The sequence below is a fragment of the Acanthopagrus latus genome, chromosome 10 (genome assembly GCF_904848185.1).
Source record: "Acanthopagrus latus isolate v.2019 chromosome 10, fAcaLat1.1, whole genome shotgun sequence".
Taxonomy (NCBI): Eukaryota; Metazoa; Chordata; class Actinopteri; order Spariformes; family Sparidae; genus Acanthopagrus; species Acanthopagrus latus.
Genome location: NC_051048.1, coordinates 14400908 through 14421143, shown reverse-complemented (window position 1 = coordinate 14421143; position 20236 = coordinate 14400908). Strand labels below are relative to the sequence as shown.

Below are 20236 nucleotides of genomic sequence, written 5' to 3'. Positions count from 1 at the left end.
ATGATATAATTGATATGCTGACAGAAAACACCTGAAATTTCAATTTAAGACAATATTTTGAAAACTTTCAATTTATGTAACAAGAAAGCCTTCACTTTCTTTGTTGCTTCTTTTAGTCATGAAGTACAAAATAAAATCTTTGTTGTCATGCTCTGAGCCAATGGGAACATTCTGTCTAATAAGTGCAGCTCAAGTTGTTGCTTTTCTTTGATTATAAAACTAACCTCTGTAGTCCAGCTGTTGAACTGTATTTGTTTTAAAGCCTGTCCTTTTAATTGTTTTAATCTAATATTTATTTTAGCTATTACAATTTAAAATCTATTGGTTTTATTTTTCGAATTGTTAAAGTTGTATTTGCGCTGTCTTATTAGATTGTCAGTCATCTGCAAAACACTCTGAATTGCACTTACCTGTATGAAAGATGTGACACCAATAAAGTCTAATTGATAAAACCATCACTTGATAATGCCTAAAGTGGTTAAAACTCCACATACCTTCTTTAAAAAAAAAAAAAAAAATTATACAAGACAAGTGAAGAGCCGATGATAGAAACCTGTAAATCAGTAAAATCTAGATGGCTAAGTGGATTTCTTTGTAGCAGGTCAGTCTACATTTTAGGGGCCTTGATGGGTGAAAAGGTTGCTCTCCCTTTGAGCTCAGGTTACATAAGCACCAGCAGGAATTGTTTCCTTGTAAATGTCTTAAATTGCAACAACAATTCAACTTTTATTTCTTTTAGTTAATTAAATACTGGTCAATACTGATCTCATTTGCTATTCATTTGAAGGTGTGTCTGGTGGAACCATGGTGGAGAACGGCTGTGTAGAGAAAGACCAGACTGCTACTGATCTTCACGATCATATCAACCTCCACCACCACAAGCCCAGCATGGTCCTGCACAGTGAACTTGTCCTGCCCAGTTACAAGCCATCTTGCTCCTCTACTCCCATCTACTACAGCAGCCCACAGAAAAGCTACTCAGACATGAGCCAGGACTGCCACAGCTTGTCTTCCCAGGACTCTGGTATCCCGACTCTGGAGATCAACCCTCCAGAACCCATCCTCCACAGCCACCAAGGCACAGATAATGGAGGCCTCATCCTGGACTCCAGTCACGACTCTCCTGCAACTTTACCCTTAGATGATGATCCCTCTGATGGCAACTCCATCCGTAAATCCTCCACCTTTCCCCGCAGCGGGTATGACTCCATCCGCCTCTTCAGCCCCAACCTCAGATTATCCGCCACAGCGGGGATGAGCATTGGGGGTGGAGCCTTGAACCGCAGTGATGATATCTCTGTGTGCAGCGTATCCAGCATGAGCACTGAGCTGTCGGTCTCCAATGAAGACATTTTGGATTTCACTGTCACCTCAGACTCCAGTGCCATTGTTACTTTAGAGACGGATGACAGCGGCAGCTCTCACTTCTCAGACGTGACGCTATCATCGACACCGGGAGACCCTAGAGATTTATGGAGACCTGTAAGACCTAATCCGGGGTCAGGAGTCACACAACAGCAAGAGAATGGCAGGCAGAAGAAACTGGGACCTCTGGCAAGTTTATTCAACAAGTAAGTTCAGATATGGTTCACAATATATATGTCTGTTTAAAGGATAACTCATACTGTATTGACCCGAATACAGGACGACCTCTCTTTTCAAGACTAATCTTCAGAAAAATCTATCTTCGGACGTTACTCTCTGTAACTCCATAGTTCTTGGCTGGCTGAAAGTTGTTTGAAGCCTCAAGCATTAACCACCATTATCGTAAAATTAGCGTCATTGCTCCACCCCGGATGTCTGTTAACTTGCCACACTTTTGATCCACTTTGCTCTGTACAATCACCGTGCCCCTCCATTTTTCGTCTCCTGTCACCTCTTCTACGCTGTGACCTGAGAGTTTCAACATGGCTGCTGCGTGGTTCAAGGGTGTGCCACGTCAGATTTGTTTGGACTACAATGATACCCTTAATAAATTATTTCATAAATGCTTTACAAATTCCGTGAGCATTGTCCACCAGAGCCACCACAGCCACGTGCGCACCAGAGACAATCACTGCAGAGCTCAAACCCACGACATACCGTAAGAACCAGGCAGATTTATACCTGCACTGGCGCGAGCTGGACTGGGATTTTGCCGGCGGTTAAGTCCCGTTCTGAGATCCGGAGACGCGCGGACAACAAAGTAGAATTGAAATCTGTGGATGTTCGTGTGTAGCTAGCTGCTAGCTGCTAGACCACCCACGTGGCCCTAGTCCCAAGTCGACGGATGCACCGGCAGGTCCAAAACCGGATTTAATGTCTGCCACGCTTTTTCGTGATCATTGCCGTCACGTTTGCTTTGTGTCTGGTGCAGGAAGAAACAGTAAAAACAGGCTTTTGTCACGAAAGTGTCCAAGCCACATGTTTGGTTGTTGAGGAATGGGAAGTTGTGGGAGGGACAGAGGCGGATGAATGACAGGCAACGACGATGTGTGTAGAGACAGCGGGAGAGACAGCGATATTGAGAGTTGAGAGATTTGTGACATTTAGCGTGTTTGGCGTGTATAGTTAGTGTGTTATGTAGTGTGTAGTGGAGTCGTTTTTTTGTTTCATGAGTCAAAACAATGAGGAGACTACTTGTTACCCAGTGGGAGTGTAGCTCGAGTAAAAGTCAGAAAAATTCTCCTCAGGATGTCAGGAACAGGCAGGAGGCAGATGTGCAGAGCAAAATAATGTTTAATTGTTACCAGGCCTGGACCAAAGCAAAAATACAAACTGAGGCAAAATGGCTGAAAAGAACACTACACAAACAACTTTAAGGGCAGAGCTGGATGGTCTTCTTCCCCACATGACCAAAGAGAGCTCTTCTGAACTGAGGCCTTCCTATATAACCTGTAGAAGCCCCGCCCCTCCGTTAACCAACCACCCCAGGTGCTCCCAATATTCAACTCAGTGCAGGCCCCTCCTTCAGGCCCTGTCAAGAGGTCTCTTCTCCTGTAGAGACAGTCACATTAATGGGCGTTCCAGTCGCAATCGGCTGTGCACCGCCTATTTGACTAGGAACACTTCAAAAATACAATGACTCGGGGAGAAGTTACTACCCCTCGTGACACTGCTAAATGTGGAGCAGGCAGTGCAGCTCTTCATTCAGCTGGAAGGAGCTCGGGCAGACGTAAGCATTGCCAGCATTTAAATGTAAATAGTTACATATAACTTTGTAAATATTTAAAATGTATACACGTATTTAGCAAAAAACAATTTATATTTGCATTATATGTAATAAAGAATGGTTTGTTAAACACATTTGTGGTTTTCACAGTAAAAAAATGCTACTTTTTCTACTCTGATTTTTTTATGTTTTTTTTTTTTGTGATTTTAGGTTCATTGTGTTAATACAGTTTGTCAAAATAAAAAAAATAATTGTACAGTCACATGTGTGGTTGTGATGAAAATAATGACACCAAGTAAATAGTTTTTAAGGTGAAATGTAATGGCAAAATCAAAAATAGTCAGAAACGGCCAATTATACCCTGGAATGTCAGATTTTACAACAAACCTAAATATCCCTTACGTTCCACCTTCAAACACAGCCTCATTTGGCCCTCCATTAAAAAGCTACTTAACCTCCCACTTTTCTATAGGAATACATATTTCCACTGGGCACTGCACTAGTTATAGATTATGGAGCTCAAACCCCTGTGAGATGGCTGTAAATTGAGAAGTGCATCAGCAATGTTCACATGTCTAAGGGAAGCTTGGTATCTGACAGCAAAGAAAGTGTCTTATTTGTAGATACCTGAAAAAGTGAGACTTTTGGAGACTGAACTTTTCAGTTAGTTGCTCAAATGATACAAAACTATTATTTATGAAAAAATGCTCAATACCCAGTCTCTGCCATTCCTGGAATATTGGGTCCAGTAAAGAGGGCTGAAAAAGATGATTGGCAAAAATGGCAATTGAGAGGCAAAAATCAGAGAAGCCAAAGTGTCTCCTGAACTAAGCCCACACCCTAAATGTTGAAGTAAAGAAAGAAAAGTTTATTTGGTGGGAGAGGAAGTTTAGATTCAAGTGCTGGAACTGAAAAGTTTTTAGCAGAACCCAACTCCACTGCCACCCATGAAGGGCAGTCAGATCGATTGTGAAAATTTGACCAGAACGCAAGACAGCAAATGTAGGTTGCCCAATAATAAAAATGAAAATTCCTTCCCTTCTCTCCCTTAGGCCTTTGAAGATGGGCCTTATTTAGCTGAGGGCGCTTTCTTTTCCATATACAGGATGATATAAAAGAATCTAATGTATCAAAATCAAAATACAAACATTTAGGGAGATTATTAATTTTAATGGAATTAATTCGGCCAACCAGGGACGTAGAAAGGGGTGACCACTGTCAGGAATTGTCTTGTGTGTTTTAGCAAAGTAAGGAAGTTTTCTTTGAAAAGACACTTGTGCTTTTTCGTAACTGTAATACCAAGGTAAGTGAATTTGTTTTCCACAATCCTAAAAGGGAAGTTGGAGTAGTCTGATGCTGGCATCCCCTCACTGACCGGGAAAAGTTAAGATTTGTTCAAATTTAATTTGTATCCTGAGAACTGGCTAGACTCGTTCAGTAGAGACAACATGGCGGGTAGAGAGATATCTGGATGTGAGATAAAATGTAACAAGTCATCTGTGAATAGACCTTGTGTTCTACTCCATTCCTTCATATACAAGAAACCAGTGCATTGCCCGTAGGAAGCATGTATTCCTATAGAAAAGTGGGAGGTTAAGTTGCTTTTTCATGGATGGCCAAATGATGTTGTGTTTGAAGGTGGGACGTCAGGGATATAATTGGCTGTTTTTGACTATTTTTGATTATGCCATTATATTTCACCCTAAAAACTATTTACATTGCCTTGTTTGGTGTCATTATTTTCAGCACAACCTCACATGTGTGGCTGTACAGTTATTTTTTTAATTTTGACATACTATATTAACAATATGGACCTAAAATCACAAAATAACATAAAATTAGAGTAGGAAAAAGTTTGATTTTTTTACTGTGAAAACCACAAATATGTTTAATGAACCAATTGCATTAGTTATAATGCAAATATAAATTGTTGTTTGCTAAATTTGTGCATAAATTTTTGAATTTACGAAGTTATATGTAACTATTTACATTTAAACGAAGGCAATGCCTCAGGCTCAGGTCTCCTCAGCTCTTTCCTGCCTGTTCCTCATTCAGCAGTCTCCTCCTTGTTTTGACTCACACAAAAAACAACTACACTACAGACTAAGCACACTACACTACACAGTATATAACATACTAAGTATACACTCCAAACATGCTATATGTCACAAATCTCTCAACTCTCAAAACTCGCAATCTCTGTCGCTGTCTGTATCACCTCCGGCGTCCCTCACACAACTTCTCCTGTTACTCAACAACCAAATCACGTAGTTTGCCATCATTTTGTGATTGGTTGGTGTGGTGCCTTTTTCCACCAATAGGAACGTGTTTTATTGCTTGTAAACACTTGCCCCTTGTGGACACTTGCGTGACAAAACCCTGTTTTTACCGTTTCTTCCTGCACCAGACACAAAACAAACGTGACGGCAATGTTTGCGAAAAAGCGTGGCAGACATCATTTACCATAAGTCTGGTTTTGGATGTGCCGGTGCGTCCGGTCCGTCGACTTGGGAGGTGGGCTGTGGGGTTGGGCTAGCAACTAACTACACACAAACATCCACAGATTCCGATTCCACTTTGTTGCCCTCACGTATCTGGATCTCCTCAGACCCGAACGGACTCGGTCCGGACTCGTTTAGTCTCATTAATCCAGTCAGTTTAGATGCACAGAACGGGCCCAAACCGCTGGCAAAATCCCGGTCCAGCTCGCGCTGCTGCAGGTATAAATCTGCTTGTTTCTTAAGGTATGTCATGGAAGTGAGCTCTGCAGTGATTGGCTATGGTGCGCACATGGCTATGGTGTGCAGTGATTGGCTCTGGTGCGCACGTGACTACGGTTAACAATGCTAGCGGAACTCGTAAAGCATTTATGAAACTGAAAGCATTTATAATTTATTAATGGTATCATTGTAGTCCAAACAAATAAGACATTGCTCACCCTTGAACCACACAGCAGCCATGTTGAAACTCTAAGATCAGGCTGATCCTGATCTGCAGAGATATTTGAGGCACACATACACAGACAGACAGACAGACAGAGATTCCTTGCTTTTATTGAGAGATATTCTTGCAACTGCAGATCGCTATTGCTGAAGGCTCTATGGCCAGGTCAAATAATAGGGGGCTTAGAGGACACCCTTGCCGGGTTCCCCAATAGAAGTTGAAGTGGCAACCTATTTGCCACTCCAGGACAACGTTTCTGTACTCGTGCATGTCGCAAGGCAATAAACTCCAAAGAAAATCCAAGGAAACAAGGAAACAAGGCTGATGTAAAAAGCAAAATACTGCAATTTATTCTCAAAATATAATCCACTTAGAACAAAAATAAAGGTTTCCAAGCAAAATCCTGGGTATCCAGTCTTTCACCTCAAACTAAATAACTAAATGACGGTTAAGCTCCAGTCAGAAAATTGTTGCTCCCGTCCTGCTCCGATTCCTTAATTACCAACAGAGATGCCGACAGGTGCCCACATGGCTAGTTTACTATAGTTCACTACAATAAGCTGTGCTTTAAGGCAGTATCAGTTTGTGGTAGCAGGACAAAATAAGAGCATAATAAAACATCATCTACAGAATAGACATTAATTACATTAGGATGAAACAAATATCAGCTATGATTAATCCTTATAAATTAAAGCAAAATAGATATTAACTAATTAGACACAAAATGCAAACATAAGCCTCATGTTCTCCATGGCTCTAACAAAGGTTAAAGGGTTGTGACAACTGAGAGTTGGTAAGGACCAAAGCAGTGGGGCTTGAGTATAGTAATCTTATCCAGGTGATAAAATTCAGACCAAAGCCAATTTTTTTTAAAGTTGCAAATAAATATGCCCACTCTATCTGGTCAAACGCTTTCTCTGCATCTAAAGAAAGGACACATTCAGGAGTTTCACCAAAGGGGATATATAAAATATCAAATAGCCGACATATGTTGAAATTGGAGTATCGATTTTTGACAAAGCCAGTTTGGTCTTCAGATATGACTGATGGTGAAATGTTCTCCAATCTTAAGGCCCCAACTTTAGCCAGAATTTTAACATTAACATTTAATAGAGAGATTGGCCTATATGAAGAACACTTGGATCCTTGTCTTTTTTTGCAATAAGGGTGATACATGCTTCATAGAATGATGTCGGAAGCTTACTCTGCTTGAATGAGTCAGACACCACTGTGCATAGCTGTGAAGTAAGTAGTGAGCAAAATGTCTTAAAGAGTTTTGTGGGAGACCTGTCTAGTCCCGGGGATTTTCCTAACTGCAGAGGAAATGGCTGCATCTATCTCCTCTTTTGTTATGGGTTCATCTAATCTCATTTTACTGTTGGGGGAGATGTTTAGTCAATTCAGAAAATGATCCATTAATATAGCATTATTTGAAAATTCAGAGGTGTAGAGTTGGGAGTGGTAACTCCTGAATGTGTCATTAATCTTTGCATGATCCGAAGTAGTCTTACTATCCTCCATTTTGATATTCATAATGTGACCTTTTGCTTTGAGTCCTCTCAGCTGATTAACTAACAATTTCCCAGATTTTTCACTGTGGATATAGAGCAAACTCTTACTCCTTGAGAGCTGGCGTTCAGCAAGGTAAGCAGAGGCCAGATCAAATTTGGTTTGAAGCTTCACTCCCATTTTATATAGGTCAGGGTTTTTAACTTGAGCATATTGTTTATCTATTTCCTTAATTTGATTGGCTAATTCTAATCGTTGGTGGGCCTTTTTTTCATATTTGCAGTGTAGGAAATAATTTGCCCCCTGAGGTATGCCTTAAGAGCATCCCAAACTACTAGACTGGCTGTATCCGGGGAGGTATTCTTCTGAAAGAGGAAGGATATTTGTTCTTTCATAAAGTTTACAAAATCATTGTCTGAGAGGAGAGTTGAAGCGTCCCAGGAGCATGCCAATGGTATCAGTTCATTATCAATGAAAAAGTAATCAATCCTAGTAAAGGTATGGTGAACATGTGAGAAGAAAGAGTATGTTCTCATATTCGTATGGAGGGAACGCCATACATCAGAGACACGGAAACTGGATAAAAAGGACTGAATAAATAAGGCAGACCTACTAATTGAGTCAGGGTTTGGAGAAGAATGGTCCAGCACAGGATCTAACCAACAATTGAAATCCCCACCAAGTGTAAGAGAGTATCAGCTGAAATCCAGGAGAGAAGAAAAAAAGCGTTCCAAAAAACCCACATTGTCTACATTTGTAGCATAAACATTGGCAAACACATCATTGTATTGTATAAAATCCCTGAGACAATGATAAAACGACTGTTAGTATCTGATATAACATTGTGATGCACAAAGGAGATGCTTTGTGTGCTGCCCCGCCCACCGCGACATCAGATGGGTGCCATCAGAACCACAAAAGTGTGTCTCTTGCAAAAGACAATTTCTGGTTTAAATTGTTTTATATGTGAAAGTACCCTCCTTCTTTTAACAGGGTGATTTAAACCCTTGACATTCCAGCCAACAAAGTTTAACAATCTATCCACTGTCTTAGACTGAAAGTTCAGAATGATAAATACAAATGGTATCAAAACTCCAGGAACATAAAGGACACAATAAACCAAGAATGAGCTGTACATGGCTTGTGTAGGTAAATAAGCCAGTACTGGCATAGGAAAAGCCACCACTTACCCACTCACCCCACAACAAGACAGTTGCCGAAGAGCATAGCAGCAAGCTCTTAAAAACACACATTACACACACACACTTCTTACTTTTATCACTATTTCCCTATCAGTATTATCTGCAACCTTGTTTCAAGTGATTAAACTGTTAAAAACACTAAATAGTCTACAGCATCTTCACTTTAATAATCAGTGTTTATCATAGGAACAGACGGCTACCGCTGATGTATTGGGCCTCACAGTAACGTTGGTAGTCGTGAGTTGTACAGTTTCTACAATCTGCTGAGCATCAGCCTTCAGCCTTCACCTCAACGTGCGTCCCTGCAAAAAAACTGGACTGAATTGAGTTTATTAGGTTTTTACTCTCACTCACACATGGACTATTTCCATATTGATATTAGCGAGTGATTAACAGGCTCGTCTGGAGGGACTGTGAGCGAGCAGATCTTCCGCTTATGTTTATATAACGTTAACGGGCTCACAGTAATGTTACTAGTAGTTGTGAGTTGTAGAGGACTCGGATTTTTATTACAATTTCAGGAGAGTCTGCTGCATTAGTTTACCTTCGGAACCAAGCCCCTAGGAACAGCGCCGGGTTATGAATCCAGTTTTACGTGGAGGCTGAACTTTTTCTCCTCTCCGCTGTGTGTGTGTGTGAGCACTGTGCATGCACAGCTTTCACTACTGAGTGGCTGTTACCCTCTCCTGTAACCAATCAGATGGTGCTATGGGTGGGACAATGCTGGAGAAAGAGTAAGGGCAGCAGACAGAGAGGCTCGGCTGCATCACAGCCAAAATAACCCAGTTTTAAATAAATTTCTTACTGGCTGTCAGATTTTAAAAAAAGGCTGATGCCGATATGCGTCAAAATGCCGGATATTGGCGCCGATAATCGGTCGATCCCTACTCTGAAGATGGTACTGGTCAGTGGCCTGGTGGTTGGGGACCACTGGCTTACACCCAATATCTTCAGCTCCTTATTTTAGTGTAAGAATGTACTCAACACTCCTAAGATCACATTTGAACTGTTCTAGGAATACAAACATAAGAAAAAAACACTCCTTTTAAAATCTCTTATGTACCGTTAATGCTATGAAATCATATAGCAGAATAAAAAAAAATATATATATATATGCTTCTTCAAAAGATTAGCATAGACACTGGCAGGTTTTCTTCACACTTGCATGTAGCAGTTCACTTAGTTAAAGGCTGGGGAATATGCTCACATACCTACAGCCGCATACCTACAGCCAGCGCAAGTGTGATTCTAATGGTTAAGTAAGCTGCTCCATACCAGCTGTGGTCTGATTGCCAAAATCGTATACGGCAGTGGGGCAGAGTAAAGGATAGCATGTTAATGGTTGTAAACAGTCAGGCATAGTCATCAAGCAGTCATTTACGGTGGAAGAGGTGGAGAAGGAAGCCCATCGATGTATTTCTGTGCCTCATCGGTCAAGCGTAGCCACTTCTTGACTCTGACGGGAAGTGTTATGTGGAGCTGTGCAGGATATAGGTGAGAGGGTTTGAACCCTCGGTTGTAGAGATCCGCCATGACTTCTCTGTACTCAACTTGCTGACTCAAAACTTTCGGGGCTGTAGTCTTTGACAACTTGAACTTGCTGGATGTGGTACTCCAGCTTCCCTCTACAGTAGGCCTCGCAGATCAGGAGATCCTTGACCTGGTAGCGGTGCAGACGGAGAATGATAGGTCGTGGTCTCTGTCCTGGGGCCGGTTTTGCTGTTAGCGAACAATGGGCTCTGTCAGTCTCGGGTGGAGATGGGAGTGTCTCCTTTCCAAAAACCTCGCACAGCAAATCAGAGAAAAAAGCTGTAGGTCGCCCACCTTCAATAGACTCCACTAGGCCCAGGATGCAAATGTTTTGTCTTCTTCTGCGACCCTCTACGTCGATGACTTTAGCTGTTAGCTTGTAGTTGCTTTCCCGTAGGCTAGAGCAGACATTTTCTAGCTCACTGACACACTGGTTCAGGTCCTCCACAGCGAACTGGAGACGAAAGGTGCTGGCAATGCTCGTCAACTGAGGGGTGGACCTGGTCGATTTGTTTTCCAGCTGGTTGAAAGAAGTTTTATAGTCGTCTAAAGCTAGTGCCTGCCTGTTCTGGTCAAGTAGCTAAGGGATAGTCTCCATGGTCAAGCTAGTGGCTTGGTCATCTTTTTTCCCCGACTTGCCACGGTACTAAGTCATTTTGAAGCAAACGTAGGTTAAACAAAAGTTGATAGCGCAATATGAATTGTCCACTTTGCAAAATAAAGAAGTGAATGAGTGGAAAAAAAAGCAGAATAGGCAGGAGCTCTCACGCGTTGCGTTTACTCCATGCGACAGCCGACCGTAAGTCCCCCGTAATTGTGCATTTATTTATTTTTTTCAAACTCTCTTTATTGATTTTCCTCTTTTTAACATACAACATATCTGACAATACAGACACATACACATATACACGTACACGTTGATATATAAAAAAAAAATCATTGAAGTTGTATTAACTTATGTATCTCAAAATGAAAAATAGACAGATGAAGACAGGTTAAAAGAAAAAAAAAACAGGAATAAAACAGAATAAATTAAATCAAGTGAAGATTAACAAATACATAAATAAAAGTTCTTTCCTTCTATTACTACTTCTGCTTTACTTTACTTACTTCTACTTCTATAACTTGCCCTCAGACTATATGTTGTGGTTAAAATAATCAATAAACGGTTGCCAAATTCTATAGAACTTACTTTCCTGATTCTTCAGTAAGAATCTGATTTTCTCCAGCTCTAAATGTCTCATAACATCTGTCATAAGATTTGAATAAGTTGGGGCTGTCTTTTGTTTCCAATTAAGTATTATCAATCTTCGGGCAAGTAGGCTGACATACGAAACCATGTTATGTTCCATGTTGCTTTTTGTTATGCTTGAATCAGTAATTCCTCGAACCGCCACCAGTGGATCTACGATAATAGGTCTATGCAAGATATTTGATAAAGTCTGAAAGATATTGTCCTAGTAATTTAATAACTTCGGACAGCTCTAGAACATATGACCCAGTGTTGCTGGTCCGAGGACGCCTACGTCGCCCGGATCGGCGTCACCGGGGCCCAACCCTGGAGCCAGGCCTGGGGTTGGGGCTCGCAGGCGAGCGCCTGGTGGCCGGGTCTATGCCCACGGGACCCGGCCGGGCCCAGCCCGAAGGAGCGACGTGGGCCTGCCCTCTTGTGGGCCGTGTGATTTGGGTGGCGGTCGTGGGCGGGGGGCCCGGCGACCCAATCCCCGGATGGTGACTCTAGCCATGGGGACATGGAATGTCACCTCACTGGGGGGGAAAGAGCCTGAGCTGGTGCGAGAGGTTGAGCGGTACCGACTAGAGATAGTCGGGCTCTCCTCTACGCACAGTCTGGGCTCTGGAACTGAACTCCTTGAGAGAGGCTGGACTCTCTTCTATTCTGGAGTTGCCCGCGGTGAGAGGCGGCGAGCTGGTGTGGGCTTGCTTATAGCTCCTCGGCTCAGCCAACATGTGTTGGAGTTTACCCCAGTGAACGAGAGGGTCGTTTCCCTGCGCCTTAGGGTCGAGGATAGGTCTCTCACTGTTGTTTCGGCTTATGGGCCGAACAGCAGTGCAGAGTACCCGGCCTTCTTGGAGTCCCTGGGAGGGGTACTGGAGAGTGCACCAACCGGAGGAACGGCCTCCCCGATCTGAATCAGAGTGGTGTTTTGTTATTGGACTTCTGTGCTAGTCACGGTTTGTCCATAACGAACACCATGTTCAAGCATAAGGGTGTCCATATGTGCACATGGCACCAGGACACCCTAGGCCGGAGGTCAATGATCGACTTTGTGGTCGTGTCATCTGGCCTCCGGCCGTATGTCTTGGACACTCGGGTGAAGAGAGGGGCTGAGCTGTCAACTGATGACCACCTGGTGGTGAGTCGGATCCGTTGGCAGGGGAGGAAGCTGGACAGACCTGGGAGACCCAAACGTATTGTGAGGGTCTGCTGGGAATGTCTGGCAGAACCCTCTGTCAAAGAGGTCTTTAACTCCCACCTCCAGGAGAGCTTGGACCTGATCCCGAGGGAGGCTGGGGACATTGAGTCCGAATGGACCATGTTCTCCACTTCTATTGTTGATGCCGTAGGGTCTCCGGTGCCTGTCGTGGCGGCAATCCCCGAACCCGGTGGTGGACTCCGGAAGTAAGGGATGCTGTCAAGCTGAAGAAGGAGTCCTACCGGGCCTGGTTGGCCCGGGGGACTCCTGAAGCAGCTGACGGGTACCGGCGGGCCAGGCGAGTGGCAGCACGGGCAGTCGCGGAAGCAAAAACTCGGGTCTGGGAAAAGTTCGGAGAGGCCATGGAGGAGGACTATCAGTCAGCCTCGAGGAAATTCTGGCAAACCATCCGGCGCCTCGGGAGGGGGAGGCAGTTCTCCACCAACACTCTTTATGGTGGTGGTGGGGATCTGTTGACCTCGACTGGGGATATTGTCGGGCGGTGGAAGGAATACTTCGAGGATCTCCTCAATCCCACTGACATGTCTTCCATAGAGGAAGCAGGGGCTGAGGACTCAGAGGTTGACTCATTCATCACCCAAGCTGAAGTCACTGAGGTAGTTGGGAAGCTCCTCAGTGGCAAAGCACCGGGGGTGGATGAGATCCGCCCTGAGTACCTCAAGTCTCTGGATGTTGTAGGGCTGTCTTGGTTGACACGTCTCTGCAACATTGCATGGCAGTCGGGGACAGTGCCTCTGGACTGGCAGACCGGGGTGGTGGTCCCCCTATTTAAAAAGGGGGACCGGAGGGTGTGTTCCAACTATCGGGGGATCACACTCCTCAGCCTCCCTGGGAAAGTCTATTCCAGGGTACTGGAGAGGAGAATTTGGCCGATAGTCGAACCTCGGATCCAGGAGGAACAATGCGGTTTTCGTCCGGGCTGCAGAACACTGGACCAGCTCCATACCCTCCGCAGGGTGCTCGAGGGTTCATGGGAGTTTGCCCAACCAGTCCACATGTGTTTTGTGGACTTGGAGAAGGCATTCGACCGTGTCCCTCGTGGCATTCTGTGGGAGGTGCTCCGAGAGTACGGGGTCGGGGGCCCTCTGTTAAGGGCCGTTCGGTCCCTGTACGAACGGAGCAGGAGCTTGGTTCGCATTGCCGGCAGTAAGTCAGACCTGTTCCCGGTGCATGTTGGACTCCGGCAGGGCTGCCCTTTGTCACCGGTTCTGTTCATTATTTTCATGGACAGAATTTCTAGGCGCAGCCACGGGCCGGAGGGGATCTGGTTCGGGAGCCACAGGATTTCATCTCTGCTTTTTGCGGATGATGTGGTCTTGTTGGCTCCTTCGGGCCGGGACCTCCAGCATGTCCTGGGGTGGTTTGCAGCCGAGTGTGAAGCGGCTGGGATGAGAATCAGCACCTCCAAATCCGAGGCCATGGTTCTCGACCGGAAAAAGGTGGCTTGTCCCCTCCGGGTTGGGGGAGAGCTACTGCCTCAGGTGGAGGAGTTTAAGTATCTTGGGGTCTTGTTCACGAGTGAGGGAAGGATGGAGCGTGAGCTTGACAGGCGGATCGGTGCGGTGGCCGCAGTGATGCGGTCGTTATACCGGTCTGTCGTGGTGAAGAGAGAGCTGAGTCGAAGCTCTCGATTTACTGGTCAATCTACGTTCCTACCCTCACCCATGGTCATGAACTTTGGGTCATGACCGAAAGAATAAGATCCCGGATACAAGCGGCTGAAATGAGTTTCCTCCGCAGGGTGGCAGGGCGCTCCCTTAGAGATAGGGTGAGGAGCTCTGTCACCCGGGAGAAGCGCTGTTTCGGATGCCCCCGGGACGCCTTCCTCGGGAGGTGTTCCTGGCATGTCCCGCTGGGAGGAGACCCCGGGGAAGACCCAGGACACGCTGGAGCGACTATGTCGCCCAGCTGGCCTGGGAACGCCTTGGGATCCTCCCAGAAGAGCTGGAGGAAGTGTCCGGGGTGAGGGAAGTCTGGGTGTCCCTTCTCAGACAGCTGCCCCCGCGATCCGGTACCGGATAAAGCGGAAGAAGATGGATGGATGGATGGATGCTGGTCCGAGTCCACATCTATCACATAAAGGATCTGCTGAGGGAAATATGCTATGAAGCTTTTGTTTTGACCAGTGTAGATGATGTATTATTTTAAATTGCATGAGGCTATGCCTTGCACATATTGAAGAACTATGAGTTTGTGTTGGGGCTCTCTGCCATTGATCTTCTGTTATCTCTCTGCTTAGGTCATCCTGCCACGCCAACCTCAGATGATCCATAGTAGCTTTGCCAGCCAGATTTGACAGGCTTTCATATATCTTGGATATTCCTGCCTTTTTAGAGGGATCTTGCATAAGTATCAATTCCATTGAGGATCGGTTGGGAGAATTCGGATATGATGGATTATTCTGAATAACAAAACTCCTTATCTGTAAATATTTATAAAACTGTGACCTCGGGATATTGAAGTTTTCCTGTACCTGTTCAAATGTTGGAAAAAACTTGATCTATGAATATATCCAGGAAGGTATGAATTCCTTTTTCGAACCAATTCTTAAATAATGTATTTGTAAAACAGGGTGCAAAGACGTGGTTTTTGATGAGAAGGCTGTGAAGAGAACAAGACTGCCAACCATAAGATTTTCGAATCTGGGACCAAATCTTGAGTGAATGGGAGATGACTGGATTGTGTAGCGAGTCAGGGTCTACAGTGGGCAGAGCTGAGAACAACATGGCTGGGAGAGAAGAAGGGTGATAGCAGGCGTTTTCAATACTAAACCACAGCGGAGGGTTTTTTTGTAGCCAGTAAGTCATCATTTTGATGTTACTTGCCCAACAATAACATTTAAAGTTTGGCAACCCCATACCTCCTACTGATTTTGGTCTCTGTAAAAAGATCATTCTTAATTTCGTTTTTTTCTTATTCCAGATAAGTTCTGAGATTATTTTATCTATGCTCTGAAAAAAACCCTTTTTGATAGACATGGGAATACACTGATATAAAAAAAGAAATTTGGGGAGGATGGTCATTTTGATTATGTTGATTCGATCTGCTAATGTTATGGGAATATGGGACCATCTCTGCAGGTCTTCTGTTGTAATGTCAAGTAATTTTTGAAAGTTCTCCTAGTATAGACCTGCAAAAGTTTTGGTAATGTTAATACCCAAATACTTAAACTGAGTTGAAATCCTGAAGGGTAATTTGTCAGAGTTGTCGGTCTTTTATGATCTTTATTGGGAATAATATACTTTTGCTAATATTTATTTTATATCCTGATAGTTGTCCAAATTTGTTCAAAATTGAGATTATTGCAGGGACTGATTTAGAAGGGTCCGAGATGTACATTAATAAATCATCGGCGAACAGTGAGACCTTGTGCTCCTTGTCTGCTCGATGAATCCCACTGTACTCTTTTGAAGCTTGCAAAGAGACTTCCAGAGGTTCTATTGCCAGTGCGAAAAGCAGAGGAGATAGTGGACCTCCCTGCCTAGTGGAACGTGTTAACCCGAAGTACTCCGATCTAATCTTATGAAGCCATTGGAGATGCATAAAGGAACCTGATCCAAGAAATACACTTCAGGCAAAAACCAAACCTTGACAGGGCCGAGAAGAGATAACCCCACTCGACCCTGTCAAAGGCCTTCTCTGCATCCAGTGATAATAATATTTCAGAGAGTGAGTTGGTGTTAGATGTATATATAATATTGAATAGTCTGCAGATATTATGGGACAATTGTCTATTTTTAATAAATCCTGTTTGATCTTCATGAATTAAGTTGGGAGTACATTTTCTAGTCTAATCGCCAATATTTTAGCTAGAATTTTGGTGTCTGCATTTAATAGACTCACTGGTCTGTAAGATGCTGCGTCCAGTAGGTCTTTCCCTGTTTTATGTATTAGAGAGATTGTTGCCTGATAAAATGTTGTTGGAAGAAACCCTGTCTCAAGTGATTCATTAAAAACTCTCAAGAGGTGCAACTTCCGTGACAAAAGTCTGATAAAATTTAGGTGTATACCCATCTGGCCCTGGTGCTTTCGAGCTTTGTAAGCTGCGTACTGCTGAGGTCACCTCCTCTAGAGTTATAGGCTCCTCCAACAAACACCTATCCTCCTGGCAGATGGAAGGAATCTCCAAGCTATCAAAAAACTCTTGTATAGTTACCGAATTAGCTGCTATTTCTGTTGTATTTAGTTTATAATAAAATTGTTTGAATTCTTGATTTATTTCTGATTGGTCTTTTTTTGTATTTCCAGAACCGGTGCGAATTTCAGTTATATGCCTAGATGCCTCAGATATTCTTATCTGATGAGCCAGTTGCCTTCCTATCCCCTCCCTATGTTCATAATATTTATGCCTGGAACGATTTATTAATTTGGTTGTCTCAGCTGTGGACAAGAGATTGAACTCGGTCTGCAGACTTGGCCTTTTAATAAGCAGGTCAGGAGTGGGAGACACTGTATACTGTTTGTCCAATTCCACAAGTTGTCCTGTTATATTCCTTCTTCTCTCATTTTTTGTTTTGACCAACTGAGCTGAGTAGGAAATAATCTGTCCTCGAACAGATGCTTTTAGGGCCTCCCATAAGATATTTTTAGAAACATCTGGAGTCTCATTGGTTTGCATATATAAAGCAATCTGGGATCTGATAAACTCTACATGGGTTTCGCTAGCTAGTAAACCGTTATCCATACGCCATGTTTTGGCTGAATATCTACAGGGAAAGTTTAGTTGCAATCTTAGTGGGGCATGGTCTGATAAAACAATGGCTTCATAATCTATATATTTTACCAGTGTAAGTAGTTTCGAGTCTATGAAAAAGTAGTCAGTCCTGGAGAAGGATTTGTGTGGCTGAGAGAAAAATTAATATTTTTGTTGGTCCTGGTTCATATATCTCCATGCATCTATTACATTAACTGACTTTAAAAAATGTTGCACCAGTTTCGCTGACTTAGACAAAGAGTGTTGTTTGTTTGATGATCTATCAAGCACTGTATCCATTTCAGAATTAAAATCGCCCGCTAGAATCAGGTTGTGGGTATGAAGTTTGGGTAAGGAAGCTAGTACTGAGCTTATAAACCTCTCATCTTCAAAGTTGGGGGCATAAACGTTTGCTAAGTTATTGGAGTGTTATAGATTTCCCCAGTTACTATTACATATCTGCCATTTGAGTCCGAGATTATATCTGATGTAATAAAGGGAATATTTTTATTGATTATAATAGCAGTCCCACGTGATTTGAAATTGAAGCTAGAGTGAAACACATGTCCCACCCAGTTCCTGTGTAATTGTTTATGTGCGTGGATTTTGAGATGCGTTTCTTGTAAGAAGGCTATATCGGCTCCCAATCTCTGCAGATGTGCTAGTACATTAACACGTTTCACAGCTCCATTCAATCCTTTGCAGTTCCAGGTAATTAGCTTCACCACACCTTCCTCATTATTCATGGAGGATCTCTTTGGGTTCCTATCAATGGTCTAATCTGGAAAAGATTATGATGGCAGCATAGATGGTCCTGCGTCCACACAGAGGAAAGAAAGAAACAGAAAAGGACAAAAGCAGACAAACAAAAAAACTTGTACGTGTAGTGACTTCTAACAATCTCACATCATTTAAACTTTCGAACTTAACATTTACCCAACCCACCCCCCGACCCTTCCCAAACAAGTGGTGGGGGCGAAAAAGGCTTACTGAAGTCCAAAGGCACCTTGCCATTTAACACACCTCAAGAGAGGGAGCGAAAAAAAAAGAAAAAAGAAGACTTGGTCTCTAAGCTCCATTTAAATGAGGAAAAAAAAAAGAAGTTTCTGTTTTAAACCTCCAAACTCTAGTTTTTGTTGTACTTAACACATAAACAAATGACACTAGTAACAAAGATGGATCTGTAAGTGAAGTGACTCATATTCATCTCCAGAATAACTTTATAGTTTGATTGTGTCCACTTCATTACATTATAGGGTTAAGAATGTATACATCAAGCAGAGAGTGGACACACAGGGATGTTCAGTGTTCATAACAGAGAGAGATGAAAGGGGAAAGAAAAATAATTTATAAATCGAATATAAAATATAAAATATTTCCATATAAATCCTAAGTCATTCACAATAGTTACTGATACCACAAGTTTTAACATAAAGGATGTCAAACTCAGATCACTCCTATTACTTGCGCTCATAGGGATCAGTCCACTTTGGCGATCTTCTGGTTGTAGAAATCCTCAGCAGCTTCCCAGGAACCAAAGGAGTGTCTAATCCCGTCCAAACTGATAGTGAGCCTGGCTGGGTAGAACAAGCTGTATGTGACGTTGGCCTGCCAGAGTTTTCTCTTCACTGGATTGAAAGCGGCGCGTTGCCTGCTGACCTCCGGGCTCATGTCTGGAAAGATGTACACCTGGTCTCCTTTGTATGTCAGTTGTCCTTTAGTTTTGCCCAGATCCAGTATCTTCTGCCTGTCCCTGTAATAGTGAAGGCGGACAATAATGGCCCGGGGTCTCTCTCCGTTGGTCAGCCACGGGGCAAGTGTGCGGTGAGCCCGATCAATAACCACCGGGGAGCTGAAGTTGTCGGCTCCGAGCACAGTGGGGAAGAAATCCGCGAAATCAGCCGTAGATTTTGTCTCCTGCTTCTGTTTTCTAAATCTTGGCATTTGTCCTGCATTTTCTTACATTCCTTACTGATTAATTGTTGTGATTTCTCCAGTGCAGATACTCTGTCCATCGTTTCACTGAGCGCGGTTCCCATCTCTTTATATTCATGAGCTGTCTCAGACGTCGCGATCTCAGCTTTTATCTGGACCAGCACCGTTTCTCTGTTTATCTGTAACTCCTCTCAAAGCATCCGCAGGGAAAGCGTGGACTTGGGCATGGTATCAGGTGTTCTCTCCTGTGTATTCACTGCTGTGCTGTCGGCCATTTTTGGGCTGCCTCGTGTGTGTAGAGTTAACGTTTTCTGTACCTGCTTTCCTTGCTGATTTGTTCTGCATGAACTCTTTCTCATATCAAGACTCTTATTATAAAGTGGGTTAGGATTAAAGTTATGCTTAATAAATGTTTGTATGTCGGAGCTCTCCTCCTCCGCTGCCTACTCCATCAAGCAGAAACCGGAAGTGCCGTAATTGTGCTTTTAAACGAAACTTTGACTTGGATACATTGACACAAAGACCCTAAGTTGCATTTTGTCGAGAGATTTGCTTTAAACTGTTAACTCACACAGTAGCTCTGGTAATCTCAGTTTCCAGTAGTGTTTGAACTGTAGTAACTCTCTGACTTCTTCACACCAACCTCTTTGCCCTCTTTCCCAGGTTTTTGCTGCTCCTGTTGCTGTCACTCATCCTCCAGAGCTGGTCTATGCTGCAAGAGTGTCTCTAGGCTCGTTTGGTGAAGCAAACAAGCCAGCTGAATGAGGGTCGGGCTGCTAGACTGCCCTGACACTGCTTCACCACCTGGCTGGTCTGC

General features: G+C 43.5%; 1 protein-coding gene across 3 annotated transcripts in view; it reads left to right on the top strand.

Annotated features, from left to right (window-relative positions):
• The window catches only part of tbc1d14 (TBC1 domain family, member 14), a 72600-nt gene that overhangs the window by 3092 nt on the left and 49272 nt on the right, over positions 1 to 20236 (top strand). For all 3 annotated transcript variants that reach the window (XM_037112182.1, XM_037112184.1, XM_037112183.1), the window contains exon 3: positions 788 to 1571. In XM_037112182.1, coding sequence (XP_036968077.1) covers positions 788 to 1571 — 784 coding nt within the window. The remainder of the gene's footprint in view (positions 1 to 787; positions 1572 to 20236) is intronic.